At 49.3% G+C, this 19025-nt stretch overlaps 1 protein-coding gene across 3 annotated transcripts in view; it reads left to right on the top strand.

Annotated features, from left to right (window-relative positions):
- LOC100014591 (zinc finger protein 420-like) overlaps nt 1-19025 on the top strand; it is a 54602-nt gene that overhangs the window by 10251 nt on the left and 25326 nt on the right. The window contains exons 1-4 of one of the 3 annotated variants that reach the window (XM_016432818.2): nt 11089-11424; nt 14484-14610; nt 14843-14938; nt 17272-17407. In XM_016432818.2, coding sequence (XP_016288304.1) covers nt 11392-11424; nt 14484-14610; nt 14843-14938; nt 17272-17407 — 392 coding nt within the window. In that variant the 5' untranslated portion in view covers nt 11089-11391. Of the gene's footprint in view, nt 1-806; nt 11425-14483; nt 14611-14842; nt 14939-17271; nt 17408-19025 lie in introns of those variants that run through there. The other 2 variants (XM_007490101.3, XM_016432817.2) reach the window with 2 other exon arrangements.

Genomic DNA, 19025 nt, shown 5'->3' with positions numbered 1-19025 from the left:
CCTTTTTCTACCTCGCTTCCTGTCTCTATAGTTTTGTAAGATTAAAATTAATATCTAATAACTCCAAGTATTATATATTTTATAAGATTTATTAATATTCACTCGAAGTTAAAGAAATAAAAGAACAAAAGTAAAAGCCTGAGAAAAGAGAAGTTTTCCCAGCCATGTTCATATAAAAAAAGAGAGGTGGGATCACACATAACTTTATCTCCAAAATGTAAGTACCTAATGTCAGAACAGAAGTGGGATGCTGGGAATTGGAGTTCTGGGGAGCAAATTCTAATTATACAGTTTCTATTTCCTGTCAAGGTGGGCTGGTTAATCCCTACACATCTCTGTGGTAAGAGGACCTCTAGGTTCCCCCATTAAATTAAAAAAAGAATAAAGAATTCCTTTTTATACCTGACTGAGCCTGGAGAGATGGGAAGCTTTTTCCCCTCCCCTTGGGTCATCATCTCTTCAGTAAAGGGGAAGTGAAATTAGGAGTGATGATGCATCTGGTCTGGCTCTACTGTGTCTTAACCTTTCCTCTCTTTTGAGAGGTGACTTCTTATTACTGTGTCTGGTTCTGACTCCCTGGCTCCCCACTTGGTGGGCTGCACCTCCTGGTAGTCTTCTATTGCTTGGGAAGCTGGTGTTTTGTTAGAGTTTTTCTTAAATAATTTTAGCCCTCATGGATCTTTGGATTCTGCTGTTGGCCTCCAACGTCATTCTTGGGCTTTCCCATTTAGCAGGGGATTTCCTTTGATTTTTTGTGCCACTTTTATTTATTTATTTGTTTGTTTATTTATTTATTTGTGTTTCAGATTGGGAGACTAGACCTGAGACTAAGGAGTCAGCTCCAGACCTGGGCCTCTCTGTGGAAGAATTGTCTCTAAAAGGCCACCCAAGGGGTGTTCCTTTTGTCACCAAGCTGGGAGAACCCTGGAAATGGGAGGCTGGGTTAGAGAGGCAGTGGAGCAATGAGGAGAGATATCCTAGACAAGTAAAAGGCACTCAGAGGAAACCTTTCCATAAATCAAGAGGTCATGAATATAAGAAATATGGCAAGAGTGTTAGTCTGGGGACAGGTCTTTTACTGCAACAGAAATTATCTGTAGGAAAGAGTGTCCGTAGATGGGAAGCACATAGACAAGGCTGCAGACTATATCCAGAGCTAAGAAAATCTTCCAGAATGTTCTTAAAGAAGATATTTTCTAAGCATGATGAATATGAGAAAGCTGTTCTTACTGAAAATCATGAACTTCATCCTGGAGAGAAACTTTATAAATGTAATGAATGTGGCAAGACATTCCACCAGAGGGCCCAACTTACTGTCCATCAGAGAATTCACACTGGAGAGAAACCTTATGAATGTAAAGCTTGTGGGAAGGCCTTCCGGAGGAGTGCAGAGCTGAATGTCCATCAGAGAATTCATAGCGGGGAAAAGCCATATGAATGCAATCAGTGTAGAAAGGCCTTTAGAAGGAAAACACACCTTACCGTGCACCAGAGGATACACAGTGGAGAGAAGCCTTATGAATGTGAGGAGTGTGGGAAGGCCTTTCACCGGAGCTCAATGCTTATTCAGCATCAGAGGATTCACACTGGAGAGAAACCTTATGAATGTAGTGAGTGTGGGAATCTCTTTCGCTGGAGGACCTATCTTACTGTCCATCAGAGAATTCATAGTGGAGAGAAACCTTATGCATGTAATGAGTGTGGGAAGGCTTTCCGCCAAAGGTCACAGCTAACTCTGCATCAGAGAATGCATACTGGAGAGAAGCCTTATGAATGCAGTGAGTGTGGGAAGGCCTTCTACCAGAGCACTGGCCTAACTCTTCACAAGAGAATTCATACTGGAGAGAAACCTTACAAATGTGCTGAATGTGGGAAGGCCTTCTACAGGAGCAGAGGACTTAGTGTACACCGGAGAATTCACACTGGAGAGAAACCCTATGAGTGTAAAGGATGTGGAAAGACCTTTCGCCAGAGCTCTCAGCTGACTCTGCATCAGAAGATTCATACTGGAGAGAAACCGTATGAATGCAGTGAATGTGGGAAGGCCTTCCGTTTGAGCCGAGGACTTACTGAACACCAGAGAATTCACACTGGAGAGAAACCCTATGAATGTCATGAATGTGGGAAGGCCTTTCGCCAGAAGTCTCAGCTTACTGTACATCAGAGGATTCATACTGGACAGAAACCTTATGAATGTAATGAGTGTGGGAAGGCCTTTGGCCAGAGGGCCCAACTTACTCGACATCAGAGAATCCATAGTGGATATGAACCTTAGGAATGCGACACGTGTGAAGGCTTTCTGCCAGAGCACATTATTTAATGAATGCCAGAGGATTCACACTGCAGAAAACCTTAGGAATTTGGGAAAGTGGGACTCAAGTCAATAGCAGATAACTCTTAGGGGGACATACATTTAGGAATGTACTGATGTAGGGAATGCTTTTTTTTTTTTAAAGCAAACATCATGGAAGAAGTTTAAAATGTATTTAACTTGAAAATACTTTCATCAAGAATATGGAGCTTACTGAACATCAAATCCATATTGGAGAGAAGTATTATGTGTAAAGATCTTAGCCAGAGGCACGATCTTTTCCTAAAAGTAGGGAACCCAAACCCAAATTTTCTAGTGAAGGAAGCCCTTGCCTAATTTCCCAAAATAGTTCTTACAAACCTGGTCTCTCATCAGCTGTCTTCCTCCCACGTAAAACACTTGGAATCCTAATTTACTAAGAAATTTGTGGATATCTAATTGGATATCATGAAACTGTTTCCTGAGAAATCCTGTGAATTGCCATCCAGGCTCTTGCTCCTTCCTGTCACCATCTCTAGACTTTGCTGAACTTTCCTCCTTGAGTACTTCTGCAGAATTCCTCTCCTTCTAACCTTCTTTTCAGGATCTGCCTTCAGCAGTCATCCAATCTCGTGCCCCCCTGGTCTTCTACCAACATGCCTGAGGCTTTTCTGTATTAGAAAACTACCTGAAAAGCAACCATCTTGGGATCTTCTGTGACAGAGGCTGGCACTAAGGGAAGGGTGCCAGGCTGAATCTTTCTCCTCGTCATCAGCTGTCTCGCCTAGATCCTGTTTCTTTTACCACCTACAAACCTTTCTCCATTACACTTCTGTACCACAACACATCCCGCTGACAAACAATAAAAATCTGCCTCATGCAGCCCTCCATGTTGTCCTCATTTCTTTCTTTGCTTTGAAGCCGCTCCTCCAGAGTTCACCAAAGGCCTCCTCGTCAGTCTTTATCCTCTAAATATCATGTGTCAGATATCGGCAACGTGAGCCAGGTTTCCTTCCGGATACGGCGTCCCTCCTTGGCTCCCAGGACATGTACTCTCTCGTGTAATAACAACAGCTCCTACTTTGTGGGGAGTGCTTGAAGGTTTGAAGAGCACGTTCCCACTCTCCTTTTACAAATGAGGACACTGAGCTTCCCAAGAGCTGACTCGCCTGTGGAGCGTTTCATGCCCTGGTCTCCTGGAAGACTCGAACTCCTGCACCCTTGCCACTACAAGCCGCCTCCTCCTAATTCATATTTAACCAGTGGCTCTGTTCCTGCTCTTTTCCATAGCCAGTAACGTGGCTGTTCCCTGAAAATCCGCCCTTTCTCTCTTCTCTCTCCCTGTCGTCACCATTATGATGGGGAGAACTCAGGTTTGCATAATGTTTGCTTCAAGGTTTCAGAGGGGACAGGCGTGGTCTTGTCGGATCCCCATAACAACTCTGGAAAGTCGGTGCTGTTGTTGCCATTTTGTGACACTGAGGCTCAGGGTCGCATAGATCATAAACTTCCAGTGCTGTGCTGCCTTCTTCTCTCTGACCCCATCTTCATCCCAGTGCCTTGACTCTAGTAATTACTCTGCTTGTCCTGTCTAATGCACACAATTGATTCCTGGTTTCTTCCCCCATTAGGCCACAGGCTCCTGGAGGACAGGGACTGTCTTTTTCCTGTCTCCCCAGAGTTTGGCTCAGGGCTTGGCAGATAGTCAGCCTACTGAACACTTAGCATTTATTGAGACTGACTGACTGGGAATCTGGACTCACTTCCAAGGTTCAAGTGCATCCTGCAAGGGTTTCTCTCCAAACCTGAGCCGGGCTGGCTTGGGAGCTGCTGCTGGTGACCCGTGCCACCATTCAGCTCATCTCCTACATTTAGTGCCTCCATATCAGTTCTGGCTTTTTCACGGTCCTGGCCTACCATGGAAATGTCCCTTGTGTTGGTCCTTTCTCTCTTTCCCATTGCCACCCATCTTGTGGCTAGAAGCATCCACACTCGTGTCAGGGTCAGGAGGGATCAGGCTTCACAGCCTCGCTCTGTTATTTACGAGCTTGGGCTACCAGTCAGGTTGCAGAGTGTTTCCTAATCTGTAAAATGGAGTGAACACGTGTAGGGCTTGCCTTACACATTTGTTGTGAGGCCCTACTGAGAATCTAAAGGCCTGTATCTACCCAGTTGCTGGTTGGGCTGGTCCTTGTTTTTGCCTGGAGGGATTAGCACAGCTGCCGTCCAAGACTCCAGGCCCAGGGTTGAAATGGCCAGGCTCCATTCCTTGACTGCTCCGCTCTTGCCTTTCATTGACATTTGAGGCCATCCCAATGTTAACGAAGTGCTTACAATGTGCTGGGTATTCACTGGTCACACAAGAAAAGACAAGAAGATGCCCCCTTCCTCCCCTCCCCTGCCTAGGAGCTCCCATTCCAATGGGGAAGACAACAGGAAATGAAAACAAGCTCTACACGGAATATCAATGGAAGTGATGTCTAGGAAAGCGTTAACCTGGGGAGAAGAGGGGCGGCCCAGTATCAGACTGGAGCCGAGTCCTCTGGCTAACACAGATAGCAAGCAGAGGGAATCTACCTCTTGTGTGGCCTTTAAAGACATTTCACGCTTATTCGAAGGTCGAAATTAATTGGTCGAATTGTGTTTTCACCTAATTAAGAGATTGGAGTTGATGTGGTTTCCGACCCACTACTAGGTCTGGGAATTGTCTGCATTTACGGGAGCTGCTGAGATTGGCAGGCGAAGCTGAGAAGGCCCAGGACAAAGATTTGGGAAACCACCCATGTGGGGTGGGCGTGACCTGGAGGAAGCTCCAGCAAAGGAGGCTTTTTGATGCTTTCTCTCCTTTCGTGGCTCCTCTCCCTAGATCCACTTAGGCATTTGTTTAGATACTTTTAGGCCAAACCCCAGGGCCACATCCTTCTTTAGGTGTTCTCATTACCTGGGGATGGTCCAGAGCACTCGGTTTGCAATTAGATGTATTTTGGGACAGCTAAGTGGCCCAGTGGAGTGCCAGGCTTGAAATCAGGAAGACTTATCTCGGGTTCAAATATGACTTTCAATACTTCCTAGCCAAAAGACCGAGGGCTCCTCACTTAACTAACTCCGTTTCCTCAGTTTTCTGTAAAAGGAGATGGCAAAGCACCCCACATCTCTGCCCAGAAAACCTCAGATGGGGTCACAAAGAGCCAGACACACTTGAGAAACCACTGACTGACAAAGTACTGAAATTACCCATCATGTCCATTTGCCAAACGAAAGTTCTATCAAGATAGAGGCCAAGGGCCATCTCAACAACTGCCTTGCCCTGTGCCACCCCAGATGCCTCACTGGAGGCCATTGGATTGAACTGGATCTGGAAAAGCATCCTTTGGCTTTCATGCTAAGTTGTTGAATTTGTGGTGCAGAGAAGCCCTTGGTTCCTTCTTTGTGGTCGGCTGAGCCCTGGCTCCATGGGATGGCAGTCTACATGACGTTGGGCTGCTTGCCTAGGTGAGGGGAGCTTTCCATTCCGTAACACCCCAGAGAGGTTCATCAGAATGGTCCGCACAGGTTCAGAGGCCCACTGGTACAGTCTAGGAAGACGCGGGACTCCTGTGTAAATGCCATGCCGTTGGGCTCATGTGAACTTAGGGCAAAGTCCAGGTCCCTGCCCGCCTCTCCACCATGCCCGAGGCCATTTCTCACATCACCTGCTGCTCTTCTCAGCAGCCCAAAAGGAGCGCTTCCTCTGTCCCCTACTGGGGTGGGCAGGGAGGGCTCACATGTGGTCTCTAAAACTTGGCCATCACTGGACTAGGTAATTTGGGTACTACCTTGCCCAGCTATCCCACCCAGCACCACATTGCAGAGGACATCCTGGGAAGCTGGGAGTCCAGCCTGGAGAGGAGTGAGATACCAGAGCTGCTTTGGTAGGCAGAATGTGCTTTCACTGCCAGGCCCCAGGGGAATGAACTTCTGGGAAGTCTTCGCTGGGACTGCAGAGAAAGCCCTGGAGAATCTGGAGTGCAGTTTAGAGAGGAATGAAGACTTCAGGGCTGAGCTGTCTTCACAGGGGGAAATCCCAAGTGCTGCCATTATTGCCCGGAAGATCTAAAACCCGTGAGAAACTTGCAGAGAGAGCATGCCCAAAGCGCTTTGCTAAGGATCCTATGTGGCGAGTGGCCATATCTCTAAGAGCCGTATGAGTTTAAATGGACTGCACCGAAGGGGCATCCTTGAGGAATGCATGCGAGAGAGCCAGGCCACCAGCACCGGTGTGGAATGGATTGGACACTTCACTGGTTCCCGGATTTGTTGTGCAGGAATCAGGCCGAAATGCGGATGACGGCTACAGCAGGAGCGGGTGGTGGACGCGGGCCCTGCTTGTTACAGACAAAAGAGTGGTTGCCATAAACTGTGACCGCGAAAATGTGGGTTCAAGACTGAATTGCCAAAAGCATAAGATAAGTTTTAGTGTCTTGATTTAAATAAAAAATAAGTGGTCGCTCACCCTAGACAATATAAAATACTTAGGAATCTATCTGCCGAGACAAACACAGGAACTATATGAACACAACTACAAAACACTTTCCACACAGCTAAAACTAGATCTAAACAATTGGAAAAACATTGATTGCTCATGGGTGGGACGAGCTAACATAATAAAAATGACAATCCTACCCAAACGAATTTACTTATTTAGTGCCATACCCATTGAACTACCAAAAAACTTCTTTACTGAATTAGAAAAAAACATAACTAAGTTCATTTGGAAGAACAAAGGATCAAGGATATCCAGGAAATCATGACAAAAAATGCAAGGGAAGGAGGACTTGCAGTCCCAGATCTCAAACTATACTATAAATCAGTGGTTATCAAAACAATTTGGTACTGGCTAAGAGACAGAAAGGAGGATCAGTGGAACAGACTTAGGGTAAATGACCTCAGTAAGACAGTCTATGATAAACCCAAAGGTCCCAGCTTTGGGGACAAAAATCCACTATTTGATACAAACTGCTGGGAAAATTGGAAGACAGTGTGGGAGAGATTAGGTTTGGATCAACACCTCACACCCTGCATCAAGATAAACTCAGAATGGGTGAATGACTTGAACATAAAGAAGGAAACTATAAGTAAATTAGGTGAACACAGAATAGTATACATGTCAGACCTTTGGGAAGGGGAAGATTTTAAAACCAAGCAAGACTTAGAAAGAGTCACAAAATGTAAAATAAATAATTTTCACTACATCAAATTAAAAAGTTTTTGTACAAACAAAACCAATGTAACCAAAATCAGAAGGGAAACAACAAATTGGGAAACAATCCTCATAAAAACCTCTGACAAAGGTTTAATTACTCAAATTTACAAAGAGCTAAATCAGTTGTACAAAAAAGCCATTCTCCAATTGATAAATGGGCAAGGGACATGAACAGGCAGTTTGCAGCCAAAGAAATCAAAACCATTAATAAGCACATGAAGAAGTGTTCTAAATCTCTTATAATCAGAGAGATGCAAATAAAAACAACTCTGAGGTATCACCTCACACCTAGCAGATTGGCTAACATGACAGCAAAGGAAAGCAGTGAATGCTGGAGGGGATGTGGCAAAGTGGGGACATTAATTCATTGCTGGTGGAGTTGTGAATTGATCCAACCATTCTGGAGGGTAATTTGGAACTATGCCCAAAGGGCAATAAAAGACTGTCTGCCCTTTGATCCAGCCATAGCACTGCTGGGTTTGTACCCCAAAGAGATAATAAGGAAAAATGTACAAGAATATTCATAGCTGCGCTCTTTGTGGTGGCAAAATATTGAAAAACGAGGGGCTGCCCTTCAATTGGGGAATGGCTGAACAAATTGTGGTATATGTTGGTGATGGAATACTATTGTGCTAAAAGGAATAATAAAGTGGAGGAATTCCATGGCGACTGGAACAACCTCCAGGAAGTGATGCAGAGCGAGAGGAGCAGAACCAGGAAAACATTGTACACAGAGACTGACACACTGTGGTACAATCGAAGGTAATGGACGTCTCCATTGGTGTCAATGCAATGTCCCTGAACAATCTGCAGGGATGTTAAAAACACTATCCACAAGCAGAGGATAAACTGTGGGAGTAAAAACACTGGTGAAAAGCAACTGCTTGACTGCAGCGGTGGAGGGGATATGACTGAGGAGAGACTCTAAATGAACACTCTAATTCAAATACCAACAACACGGAAATGGGTTTGAATCAAGAACACATGTGATACCCAGTGGAATCACGCGTGGGCTATGGGAGAGGTGGTGGGAGGGAGGGAGGGAAGAAAAAATGATCTTTGTTTCCAATGAATAATGTTTGGAAATGACCAAATAAAAATTAAAAAAATAAAATAAAATAAGTGGTCGCCAAAGGAAAAATTCCCAAATATGAAATGCCCAAGTCAACTGGGTTTTATGGAGATTTTAATTAATACAAATGAAGGAATTAAAGAAAGGGAGAGAGACAGAGTAATAGGAAATAATAGGAAAAGGCTAGAGCCTAGGCCTTTGTCCTTAAGAGAGAAAACTAAGTCAGTCTTTAATCACTCACCACAAGGTCGTTCTAAGCAAAACTCTAGTGTTCAGAGAGACCCTCCAGTTCAGCTCCTGAGCTCAACTAAGTTCAGCCACCGAGAGCCCCCAATTTAGCTTCCTAAGCTGAACTAAGTCCAGAGGCCTCTGACCTCCTTTTAAAGAGAATTTTCTCCTATGACACCTCCCCTAAGTTTTCACATCTAACAATCACAGTAGATGTTTTCACAGGACTGACCATTCTTAATTCACATCTTGTTATCACCTTCTCTGGGTAAACTAAAACTTCTGAGTATTTCACACCTCTTTGCTAAGGTTGTCCCTTGCAAGTTGCCTGACCTTTTAGTGATTAATTTGACCTTCATAGGTACTTAGCACCCTTTTGTATTAGATCCAAAAATAGACCTAGCTTAAAGGCTTTTGCCTCACTATAAGTATGGGTTAAGTACTTTTTCATTGTTCAGTAAGGAGTTTTACAACTTTATCTTCCCCTAAGGTATGCCTAAGTATGGGTGGAGTAATTTAAAGTTCCCAATACATTCCTGATCAAGTACCTCCATTGTTTAAATGGGGAATAACCTAACCAAATCTTCTAAGGTTAGAGTCTGAGAAATTTTAAGATTCACATGCTCCAAGCTTTGAAGGGCTGTCTTTGAGGCAGCAGATTGGGGGGAAGGAGCAGTTGCTGAGGAGTCGGCAATGGCATGGGAGTACCAGGCTCAGCTGAAGAGAAGGGGCGCTAGCAGGCTCAAGGGAGAGCAGAGGTGGGAAAGCAGGGGAGATCACAGTCGGAGAAGCTTCCCATCCTATCAGCCCTCTCAAACAAAGTCCCAATTGCTCTGAGAGGCCCAAGGGAAGGTCCCAAATGTTCCTGCCAGTATGTATGCCCAACTTTTGCTCTCATATAGCCTTGTTGGCTTTCATTGAACCTTTTTGCTGGCTGCTCATTTTTCTTTGTATTTAAAAGAAACCAGAACAAGGAAAGTCATGAAGGTTGTCTTATATGTCTATGCTGAGAAAGATGGAAATGGAGGCCATCGAGATTTCACTGGACAGTGAAACTTTGGGGAGGGTTATTATTTTTCTGTCCACAGTGGTTTGCAGGTTGCCTCTCCCTCCTGAATCTGTAGGCTGCTTGGATACAGGAGCCACGTAGTGCCCTTTTAGCCAGGCACACAGTAAGCACTTTATAAATGCTTGTCATCTGCACACCTGTGATCCTAACCAGCAGAGGGCCTGAGGAAGGCCCCTTAGCCTCAACCTGTCTCATTTTTCATCTGTGAAATGGGTTCAACAGCTTCCCAGGTTTCTTGTGAATAGAGAAATGAAACTGAAATGTGAGCTTATTTGGTGTGAGGCTTTGACCTCATTAATAATAATATTTTCGGGTTGACAGCTTGTTCACAAATATCTCACTTTAAGCTCACAGCAAGGGGAAGTAGAGGGTGTTTAGGACTCCCATTTTACAGATAAAGAATTGGGCAGACAAGTTGTGTCCCACCTAAGATCACAGAGGTAATAAATAGCCCGTGAAAGAGTGCCCCAAATCACAAACCATGCAAATGAAAACCAGAGTGGCAGAGGACACAAGCTGTCAGTGGCCAAGGCGGGAGGAGTTGTGGGAAGCCAGGTACACTAGTACATTGTTGGTGGAGCTGAGTCAGCCCAACCATTTTGGAAAGGGATTGGGGATTCCACAGACAGTGAGGAACAGCTCAGAACCACCAAGTAGACACGCCTCAGCTGGGAAATGGCTAAACCAAGTGTGGTCCATGATCGTAAAGGAATATTGCAGTGCTGGAAGAGGTGGTTCCGGAGAAGCCTGGAACCATCTAAAGGGGCGCATGTGGAGGGAAGGTCCCCTCCAGTACTCTGGGGGAGGTCCTCCGCCCCATCAGCAAAGTGTGTGTGCGAGGGGGAGGGGCTCCTGGGCACCCTGGAATTCCTACAGGCCTGGGGGGGAGGGGGGGGGGACCAGCACTGCTTAGGCGCCTCCTGTGTGCCGGGCGGCCCTTTCGTTTTATCCTCTGACATCGCTCTGTTCCTGCGCCACTGAGCTGTCCCATAGATTGGGGCGACGATGACGGGAAAGAAAGGAAGTTGGGGATCCAAATGGGACCCCCAAAGGCGCCTCCTTCTCCTAGGCGGGAAGGGCCTGAGGGGCCAGGACTTCAGGCATGCGCGCACGTCGCTAAAGCCCCTGGACTACGTTTCCCAGAAGGCCGCAGGCGCCACTCCCTTGCTTTCCAGGTGCTGCACAGCTTCCGCGGCCTACGTCACTTCCATCCTCTCCTGGGTGGCCGTCGTTCCGGCCTTGGTTGCAGCCGCGGCCCGATCCTTGGTGTCCAGGGTCGGGCTGAGGGAAGGGAGCGCTGGGCCGAGGCGCGAGACTGCGGCTTCCGGAGTTTGGGACAGGGTGGAGGAGGGGCGCCGGCTCCGCAAACGGGTGCGCCCATTGGTCAGGCCTGAGGGGGTGGAGCAGCCCGGGGTTCTGCCCCTCTGGAGGTGTGGCTGACTCCCCTCCCGACCCGCCCTCCCTCCTTTTCCTTCGGGGGCCTCGCAGGTATGGCTCCTCCCCTGCCAGCCGCCGCCCTCCAGGTGAGTCGCAGGGTAAACTGAGGACCGACGGGCTTAGGGAAGGGAGCTAGCTTGGCACCGAGGGGGCAGGGCTGGGGGAGAGCCCCGGCAGCTGAACTCGCCACGGGCCTAGGCCGGGACACGTCCGCTCCCCCAGGCCAGCAGGAGGGGCGCTGTGAGGGAGAGGGGAAGGAGAGATGCCCCCCCAAGGGCCTTCCCATTCTCCAAGGACCCCCGACCGTGTGGGGTGGGGGCTGCGGGGGGGGGGGGGAGATGCCCCCCTAAAGCCGGGGTCTTCCCCCCTCCCCTTAACACCCCCTGCCAATAACCTGGCACCGCTGGGGTGGGGTGGGGGGGCTTCCCTCAGACCTTCTCCCTCCTCTGCCCTTTGGCCCATGTCCCTGTAATTTTCCTTTGGGGATTCTTCCAAGAAGTGATTTTTCCTCCTTAAACCACACACCGTTGCTAAATAGCTTCCCGAATTCGAACTCAGGTCTTCTGACTCCAAGCCCATTTCACCACCAGCTGGCTAGATTTTTGCTTTGGTTACAGCTTTCAGGTCGTTCCTTCAGCTCCCTTTCCTTGATCTGTTGTTTCTGCCATGAGATTTTGCTCTTCTCTGTCCGGTTCTAACCCCACAGTCCTCATTTCCTTCCCTTACCCCTTTCTCCACCCCATCCCTGTCATTTAGTTTAGTAAACATTTTGGAACTTCCCCTCCAGGAATTCCAGATGAATAAGCTGGAGCTGTTTGTCTTCTCTCCCTCTGGCTGTGTCCTGAAGGCTTGGCACCACAGTAGCTTTTTATGGTGGGGTTCTTTCTTTTTTTCTTGGCTCATTCTTCTGCCCTCCTCCCTGACTCTAATCAGGGCTGCCATGATTAAGATGATCTTGAAGGACTGATTTGGGGGAAGAAAATCAGCTTATTGATTGTATCCATTTATCCATTAGGCCAGCAGAATCAATCCTGATGAGGTGACCTATAGGGCGGTGGCAGCGGCCCTCTGGAATGACCAGAGATCCAGAATCTTGGTTAGGCCTCTTAATAGCGTGGTAGGAGCTCATTAGTCAGCCCCTCCCTTGAACATCCCAAGACATGTCTAATGGGTGAAAACCCAGTTAGGAGGTGGCCCGTCAAACCCTCAGCCCTTCCCTAAGACAGGGACAGGTGAGGATTTCATGGATGGTGTCCCCTTCATGTATTAAATTCTGTTCAAAAGGGGGACATTCCTTGGGATCCCCAAGGACAAGGAAAATGCAAAAAGCGGTAGCCTGGATAGACTCTGACCCAGATCCCAGGCACAGGAATACGCCACCGTTCTCCGACTCCCCAGGAAGTGGGGCCTTTCCACTGCCGAGTTCTGATAAAAGACTCAGTGCTGTCCATGAAAAGTAAATGATCCCAGGGCTCAGCTCGGCAGACTTCGGGAAGGAATGCTTAGGCTGGTCAGGACAGTTTTCTTGGGTCCAAAGTGCTGTGTGGTGAGGATCTCCGGCCAGCTCAGGCCGCTCGCCTGCACTCCCAAAGCGCTGTCTGGTCCAAGACAAAGTCTCCCTGCTTGCTTATCTCTCGGTCTGAGCCCAACAAGCTTCTGGCCCGCCTTTGGGTCTGAGCGACCGGCCTGTGGGTTTGCCATGTTTAGAGGGCCAGGAGACGGCTCCTGGGCTCAGCCGGGAAGCTCTGCTGGTTCAGGGGGACAGAACTCAAGGCTTCCCTTTGGCGGGGAACAAGCTGCTTTGCTTGTTCCTCAAAGGCTTCTGTCTGGGTTAGAGGCTAGAACGGAGACTCCTGAAGGCTCTAAGCAGCTCTCGTGTTCCCCCGAGCCTTCTGTCCATCCTGGTTCTTCCCACTCGTCCAGAGCCCCTCGGGACTGGCCAGTTAAAATGCCCGGCGTCTATACACTTGCCGATCAGGCTAGCAATAACCAGTACACTAATCGGTCATGGATCGCTCTCGCTGATCAGAGGCAAATCCATTTGTTCCGCATCTTGAGCCGCTGCACACAGTCCTTCTGAGGCCATGTCAATGGCTGGCTCCCTGACGAGGAGGGACACTGACGTGTGACAGCCGCCCCTCCCTGACAACTGGGAAATCTCATGCGTGATCCGAGGAAGAAACCCGATTGTGCCCAGGTCGTCCCGAGGGGCCAAGGACGGTGCCCGGCTCGAGTCCGATTGGTCGACTGTACCAGAGGAGAGGAGGGCAGGGAATGTGGGGATTCCTCGGATCGCCGGGACAAAGCTTGGGAAGAGACGGGGCACCCGCTAGAAATAAGGGACAGCATTAAAAAGGGCAAAACAAAAATAAGTGACAAAAAATTACCCCCCGTAAATAAATAAATAAGTGACAAAATACAGCGTTTGGACTGGCTCTTCTCAGGCCTGAGCCCAGGACGTGGGCCTCCTCGGGTGGACACACCGTGGCTTGCGGAGGGCCCTCCCTGGGGCCCTCATCCTGCCTGGGTCCCTTGTCCTGGCCTTTGACCTCAGACTCCAGGGTCCACTGACCCATCTGGCCCCACTCTAAGACTCGACCAGGATGCTGTTGTGGTACCAAGTGGGAGGGGATGGAGGCCTGTGGCCGGCCCCACCATGGGCTGAAGGAGGCCGAGAGGGCTTAGCAGACGTGGTGGGAGCCAGAGGCATGATGCCAAGGGGGTAGAGGCCTGCCCTGGTGTCAGAAGGCCCGAGTCCAAATCTGTCCTCAGACTCTTGTTAGTTGTGGGGGCCTGGGCGGGTCACTTTGCCCCGCTGGCCTCAGTTTCCCCATCTGTCATATAGCTGGAGAAGGAAATGGCCACGCCCTCAGGTCAGCCAAGGAAACCCCTGAAGGCTGCAGAAGAGCATATCTGAATAGGGAAGCTCTGGCTTGTGGCTTCTCTTCCGGGTGAGGGAAGCGGCGAGCCATTGGGAGCGAAGGACCACCCAGCAGAGTCGCTGTGTCCTGTGATTGGGCCCAGAGGGAGGGAGCGCCCGGGAGCCCCTGAACCCCAAGCTCTGCCCTTGTGGTCCCCGCCAGCGCCCCCCTCGCCCCAGGGTCTTTGGGGTCCCAGCCGAGCCCCTGCGTATCTGGTGTTCCAGGCATCCGTGACCTTCGAGGACGTGGCCGTGGACTTCTCCGCCGAGGAGTGGCGCCGCCTGCGGCCTCTCCAGAGGGAGCTGTACCGGGAGGTGATGCTGGAGAACTACCGGAGCCTGGCGTGGCTGGGTGAGCCCCACGGCCGCCCCGGGGACCCCCTGCTCCATCCCGAATCCAGCTGTGGTCCGGAGGGCTGTGAGGGCCCCCCCCCACTCTCTTCCCCCCGGCCCAGGGCTCGCAGCCCCCCTCTGAGCCTCCCTTGTCCCCCTCCTCGGCAGCCCCGCATAGCCTCGTTTCCCCACAGAGGCCGGGCCCAAGTCCGAGGACGCTCCACTCTTCAGTGTCACGTTTCCACTTGCAGGCCTTGCCGCGTCCAAGCCGGGCGTGATCTGCCGGCTGGAGAGAGGGGAGGCCCCCCGGGAGCCGGACCCCGACGGTCCCCAGAGCGGCTGGGCAGGTGAGTCACGGGGCTGGCCCGAGGCTCCCCAGGGACGTGCGGCGTGGCGCCCCTGCAGGGGAGGCTCAGGGAAGTCCTTGGCTTCCCAGCCAGGCTCCTGGAGGCCTTTCTGGGGAACGGGCTGGCCGTCCGGGCGCTCTGAGAGCCGGGTCTCACGGCGGCTGTTCTCTGTGGCGAGGAGGGAGGCCGAGAGCCCCGGAGGGCCGTGTGTGTGGAGCCTGGAGCCCTCGGACGTGGGCGCGCGCCTGCCCCCTTGCACAGGCCAGCTTCCACCTGCTCCCTCTTTGCTTCCAGTCTCGTCCAGGTTCGAGCGGGTCAGCTGCGACCTTCTCCTGTGGAGCAGCTCCAGTGTCTGTGCAGCCCCCAAGGCTGGGAGCTTCGGGCAAAGGCACCGTCCAAGTTCTCGCGGCTTTAAGCCCCGCCGTGAGGAATTGCGGCTCGCTCCCGAGCCTCCGCTCACGCTTCAGCCTGCATTTCTACTTCTTTTCTTTCCTTTTTTAAACCCTCATCTTCCATCTTCGCATCAATACTGCGTATCGACTGTGGTCAGGGCTAGGCCATGTGGGAGAAGGGACTGGCCCAGGGTCGCCCTGCTGGGAAGGGTCTGAGGCCAGACTTGAACCCAGGACCTCCTGGCTCTCCACCCACAGAGCCACCCAGCGGTCCCTCTCCTTTTCTGAAAGCATGCCGAGGCTTTCTCCAGCTCAGGCTTTGGCAAAGGGCCAGAAGCGTGTGGGAGGGGACGAGGGACAGCTGCCCTGTTTACCTTTCCGCATGCTCAGACGGTGAACTAGGAAGCTTTGCGGTCACACCGTCTCCGAGTTGAAAGGAAGCCAAGGGAGGAGCCTGCCAGACTCCTCCGTCCACGGGAGAATCCCAGCCGTGCTCTCAGGGACGGCCGCCCAGCGTGGTGGCTTTTTGAGTGGGGGAAGAGAGGCGGGAGCCTGGGGCTTCGTGGGCTGGGAAACGATGGAAGGACTCTCGTGAGAGGAAGAAGCTGCGGGGTGGGAGGAGCCGCTGGACGCCTGAGAAGGCCTCTGGCCTAGTCTTGTGACCCCCCCCCCCCACGCAGTTGGTGGCCAGGAAGGCTGCTTGCACTTAAAATGTGTGTCTCCGGACCAGCAATATTTAGAGGCGCTGATAGATGAATTTCCAGGCTGGTCCCCCTCTCTTGGAGGAGAGCCAAGTGGACAGCCTTGGCTCCCTTCTGCTTCACTCCAGGCAGGACTCAGAGCCTCCCTTGGAATGGACTGGGCTAGGATTTATATATATATAATATGTATGTGTGTGTGTGTGTGCACGTGTGTGTGCAAGCATGCATGTATGTGTTCATTCTCTCCTCCCCAAGAGCCAAATTGAGACAGACCAGTGGACAAACACAGACTGTGCGTGTCCTCGTCACCTTCCTGAGGCCCCTTCCAGCCCTACCGCCGTTTGGAACATGAGACTCCTGTCACTCCCATCATTGGTTTTGGTGCTGCATCATGGAAACTCATCCCATAAAGAACATGGACTATGAGGCAGCTCCTGGAGTGGCAGCTGGTGGCGGCCCCGCGTCCAGCCCGCCTTCAGCACCGCCTTTTAACTAACCAGGACCTGGTGCCACCATGCCTGGTAGTTTAAATGGCACCAGATGGGCTGGATCAGGTCTGGGAAGTTCTCAGAAGTCTCTTGTTGAATCCAATTGACTGGGTGGCCAGCAATCCCAAAGGGAAGTTGTGTTCTGTAGTCCCTTTGTTCTGATGTGTGCTTTAAGACGTTAAGAATGAAAGTAGTGTTCTCTGTCTTTGATGGTTAAGATGGGAGAGACCCGGAATCTGGCTTGGCCTGGGCCAGAAGAGGCTGCACAGTGTCTTTGTGGTGGGAACACCTGGATGACCCTGGATCACTATAAGCCTGGGGAGCCCCTTCTCTCAGGAAAAGTAAATTAGAACATGAGTCCGAATGCTTTGCTTTGATTTACAAGTGATTATGGAAATATGGAGTCCCACCTTGTGCCAGAAATCTCTTGTGGTTCTCCTTAATCTGAGTCCCTCTCTGGGGGACCAAAGTGCATCCAGTCTGGTTCATATCTGTTTGGTCATTGTGTGTGTGGTGACTCCCTCATTGGTCTAGGAGCTCCTTGAGAACTGGGACGGTTTCCTTTGCTTTCGTCGTATCCCCAGCAGTGGACACAAGTTGTGGCATGTAGAAAAATGCTGGCCGACTAAATAACTTCTGGCAGTCCTATTTCTCATTGCAGGATTCAGAAGTCAGGCCTGATGAAGCAGGGGTTCCCTTTCTTCCAGCTGGGGAAATGTGTTTTCAAGCCCCCCCCCCCTTTTTTTTTCCAGATTGTGGGACAGGACTTGATACCAAAGGATTAACTCCAAAGCCTGGCACATTTCTGGAAAAATCAGGCCTGGAACAGCTCCAAAGGGATAATTTTTGGGTATCCAATTGGAAGAACACTTTCGAAGCTGATGCCAGGTAGGAAGGAAGATGACCCAGTACTCAGTGTTTTCTCATTCCAGGTTCATCAGAGATGGATGTGTATGTATATGTGCATACCCACTTAGCCATGAGCAGGCATGCTTGAAGGGATGTAACCATGAAAATGTGGTTTGCCAAGACTGAATTGCCAAAATTGTAAAGGTTTCAGCCAAACTGTAAAGATAATTTTTAGTGTCTTGATTTAAAATCTAAAATAAGTGGTCACCATGAGAAAATTCCCAAATATGAAAATACCCAAGTCAGCTGGGTTTTTATGGCGATTTTAATTAATATAAATGAAGGAATTAAGGGAAGGAGGGAGAGAGAAAAATAGTAGAAAGGGCCTAGGCCAAATGGCTTAGGCCTGAGCCTAAGGGAGAGCGAGTCAGTCTTTATCACTCACCACAAGATCATCTTCAAGCAAGCTCCAAACCTCTGAACTCCAACTCTAACTAACTTCCAATCCAAAAACTCAATTACCTGAACTGCCTTCTCCTTTTAAAGAAATTTTCTCTTATGTCACCTCCCCTAAATTTTCACATCTACGTTTTTTCCCAGGACTGCCCATTCTTAGTTCTCATCTTCTTTTGTTCTCACCTTCTCTGGTTAGATAAAATCTACTGAGTACTTCACACCTCTTTTGTTAAGCTTGCCCTTTGTAAGTTGCTTGACCTTTTAGTGATTAATTTAACCTTTATAGGTATTTAGCACCCTTTTGTATTAGATCTAAAAATAGACCTAGCTTAAGGTTCTAGCTTTACTATAAGGTATGAGTTGGGGACTTTTCATTGTTCAATCAGGAGTTTGCAACTTATCTTCCCCTAAGGCACTGTCTAAGTAGGATGGGGTAATTTTAAAAGTTCAATACATTCCTGATCAAGTATCTACATTGTTACAATAGGGGAAAAACTTAACCAAATCTTCCAAGGTACAGTCTGAGCAGTTTTAAGATTCACAGGGAGAAGCTAATGTCAGTTTTCATTGGGCTTTTCTCTGCCCAAATATGGCCTTTCTACATTGATAGTATTCAGAAACAAAAATTACTGTGCAGCCAAGTCTATAAGCAAAGGAAGCCAGCCTAGGTAACAGACTTGAATTCATCAGACAGCAGAATAGCAGCAGGAAAAGTCCCTGGAGAATCAGGCTAGCCAAGAGTAGAGAAAGGAGGACTACACTTCCCTGCAGTCAGCCAAGGGAGTTTGTGACCTTCTCGGGTCATTGGCCTAAGGCTTCTCTTCAGAGGGATCTGAAGAATTCCCCGAGCTTTGTGGAGGTTCTTAATCTATAAACTTATTGTTAACTGGGTATTGGGGGGAAATGATTAGAACCAATTTCCTTTTAATCCTAGGGGTCCATTTAAAAACATGGTTATCAGAAGGGGTTTTTAGGCATTACCAGTCCACCAGAAGGGTCTAACATGAAAAAAAGTTAAGAACTTCTGTGTGAGAAACTGGTGAGGACTTTGGAATGGATGTTTGAGAAGAATTTCAGGCTGGGATACTGTCTCCTTGGCATTTGCCCAAGTATTGAAAGTATTGAAAGTTTCCTAAATGAGTCTAAAAGCTTTATTTGAGGCACTGAGAAAATAAGATTTGTTAATATGTCTAGAAGATGG

This window comes from Monodelphis domestica, chromosome 3, assembly GCF_027887165.1.
Source record: "Monodelphis domestica isolate mMonDom1 chromosome 3, mMonDom1.pri, whole genome shotgun sequence".
In the NCBI taxonomy this organism is placed as follows: Eukaryota; Metazoa; Chordata; class Mammalia; order Didelphimorphia; family Didelphidae; genus Monodelphis; species Monodelphis domestica.
The sequence above is the reverse complement of the archived record's forward strand: the minus strand, read 5'-3'. Positions and strand labels throughout refer to the sequence as shown.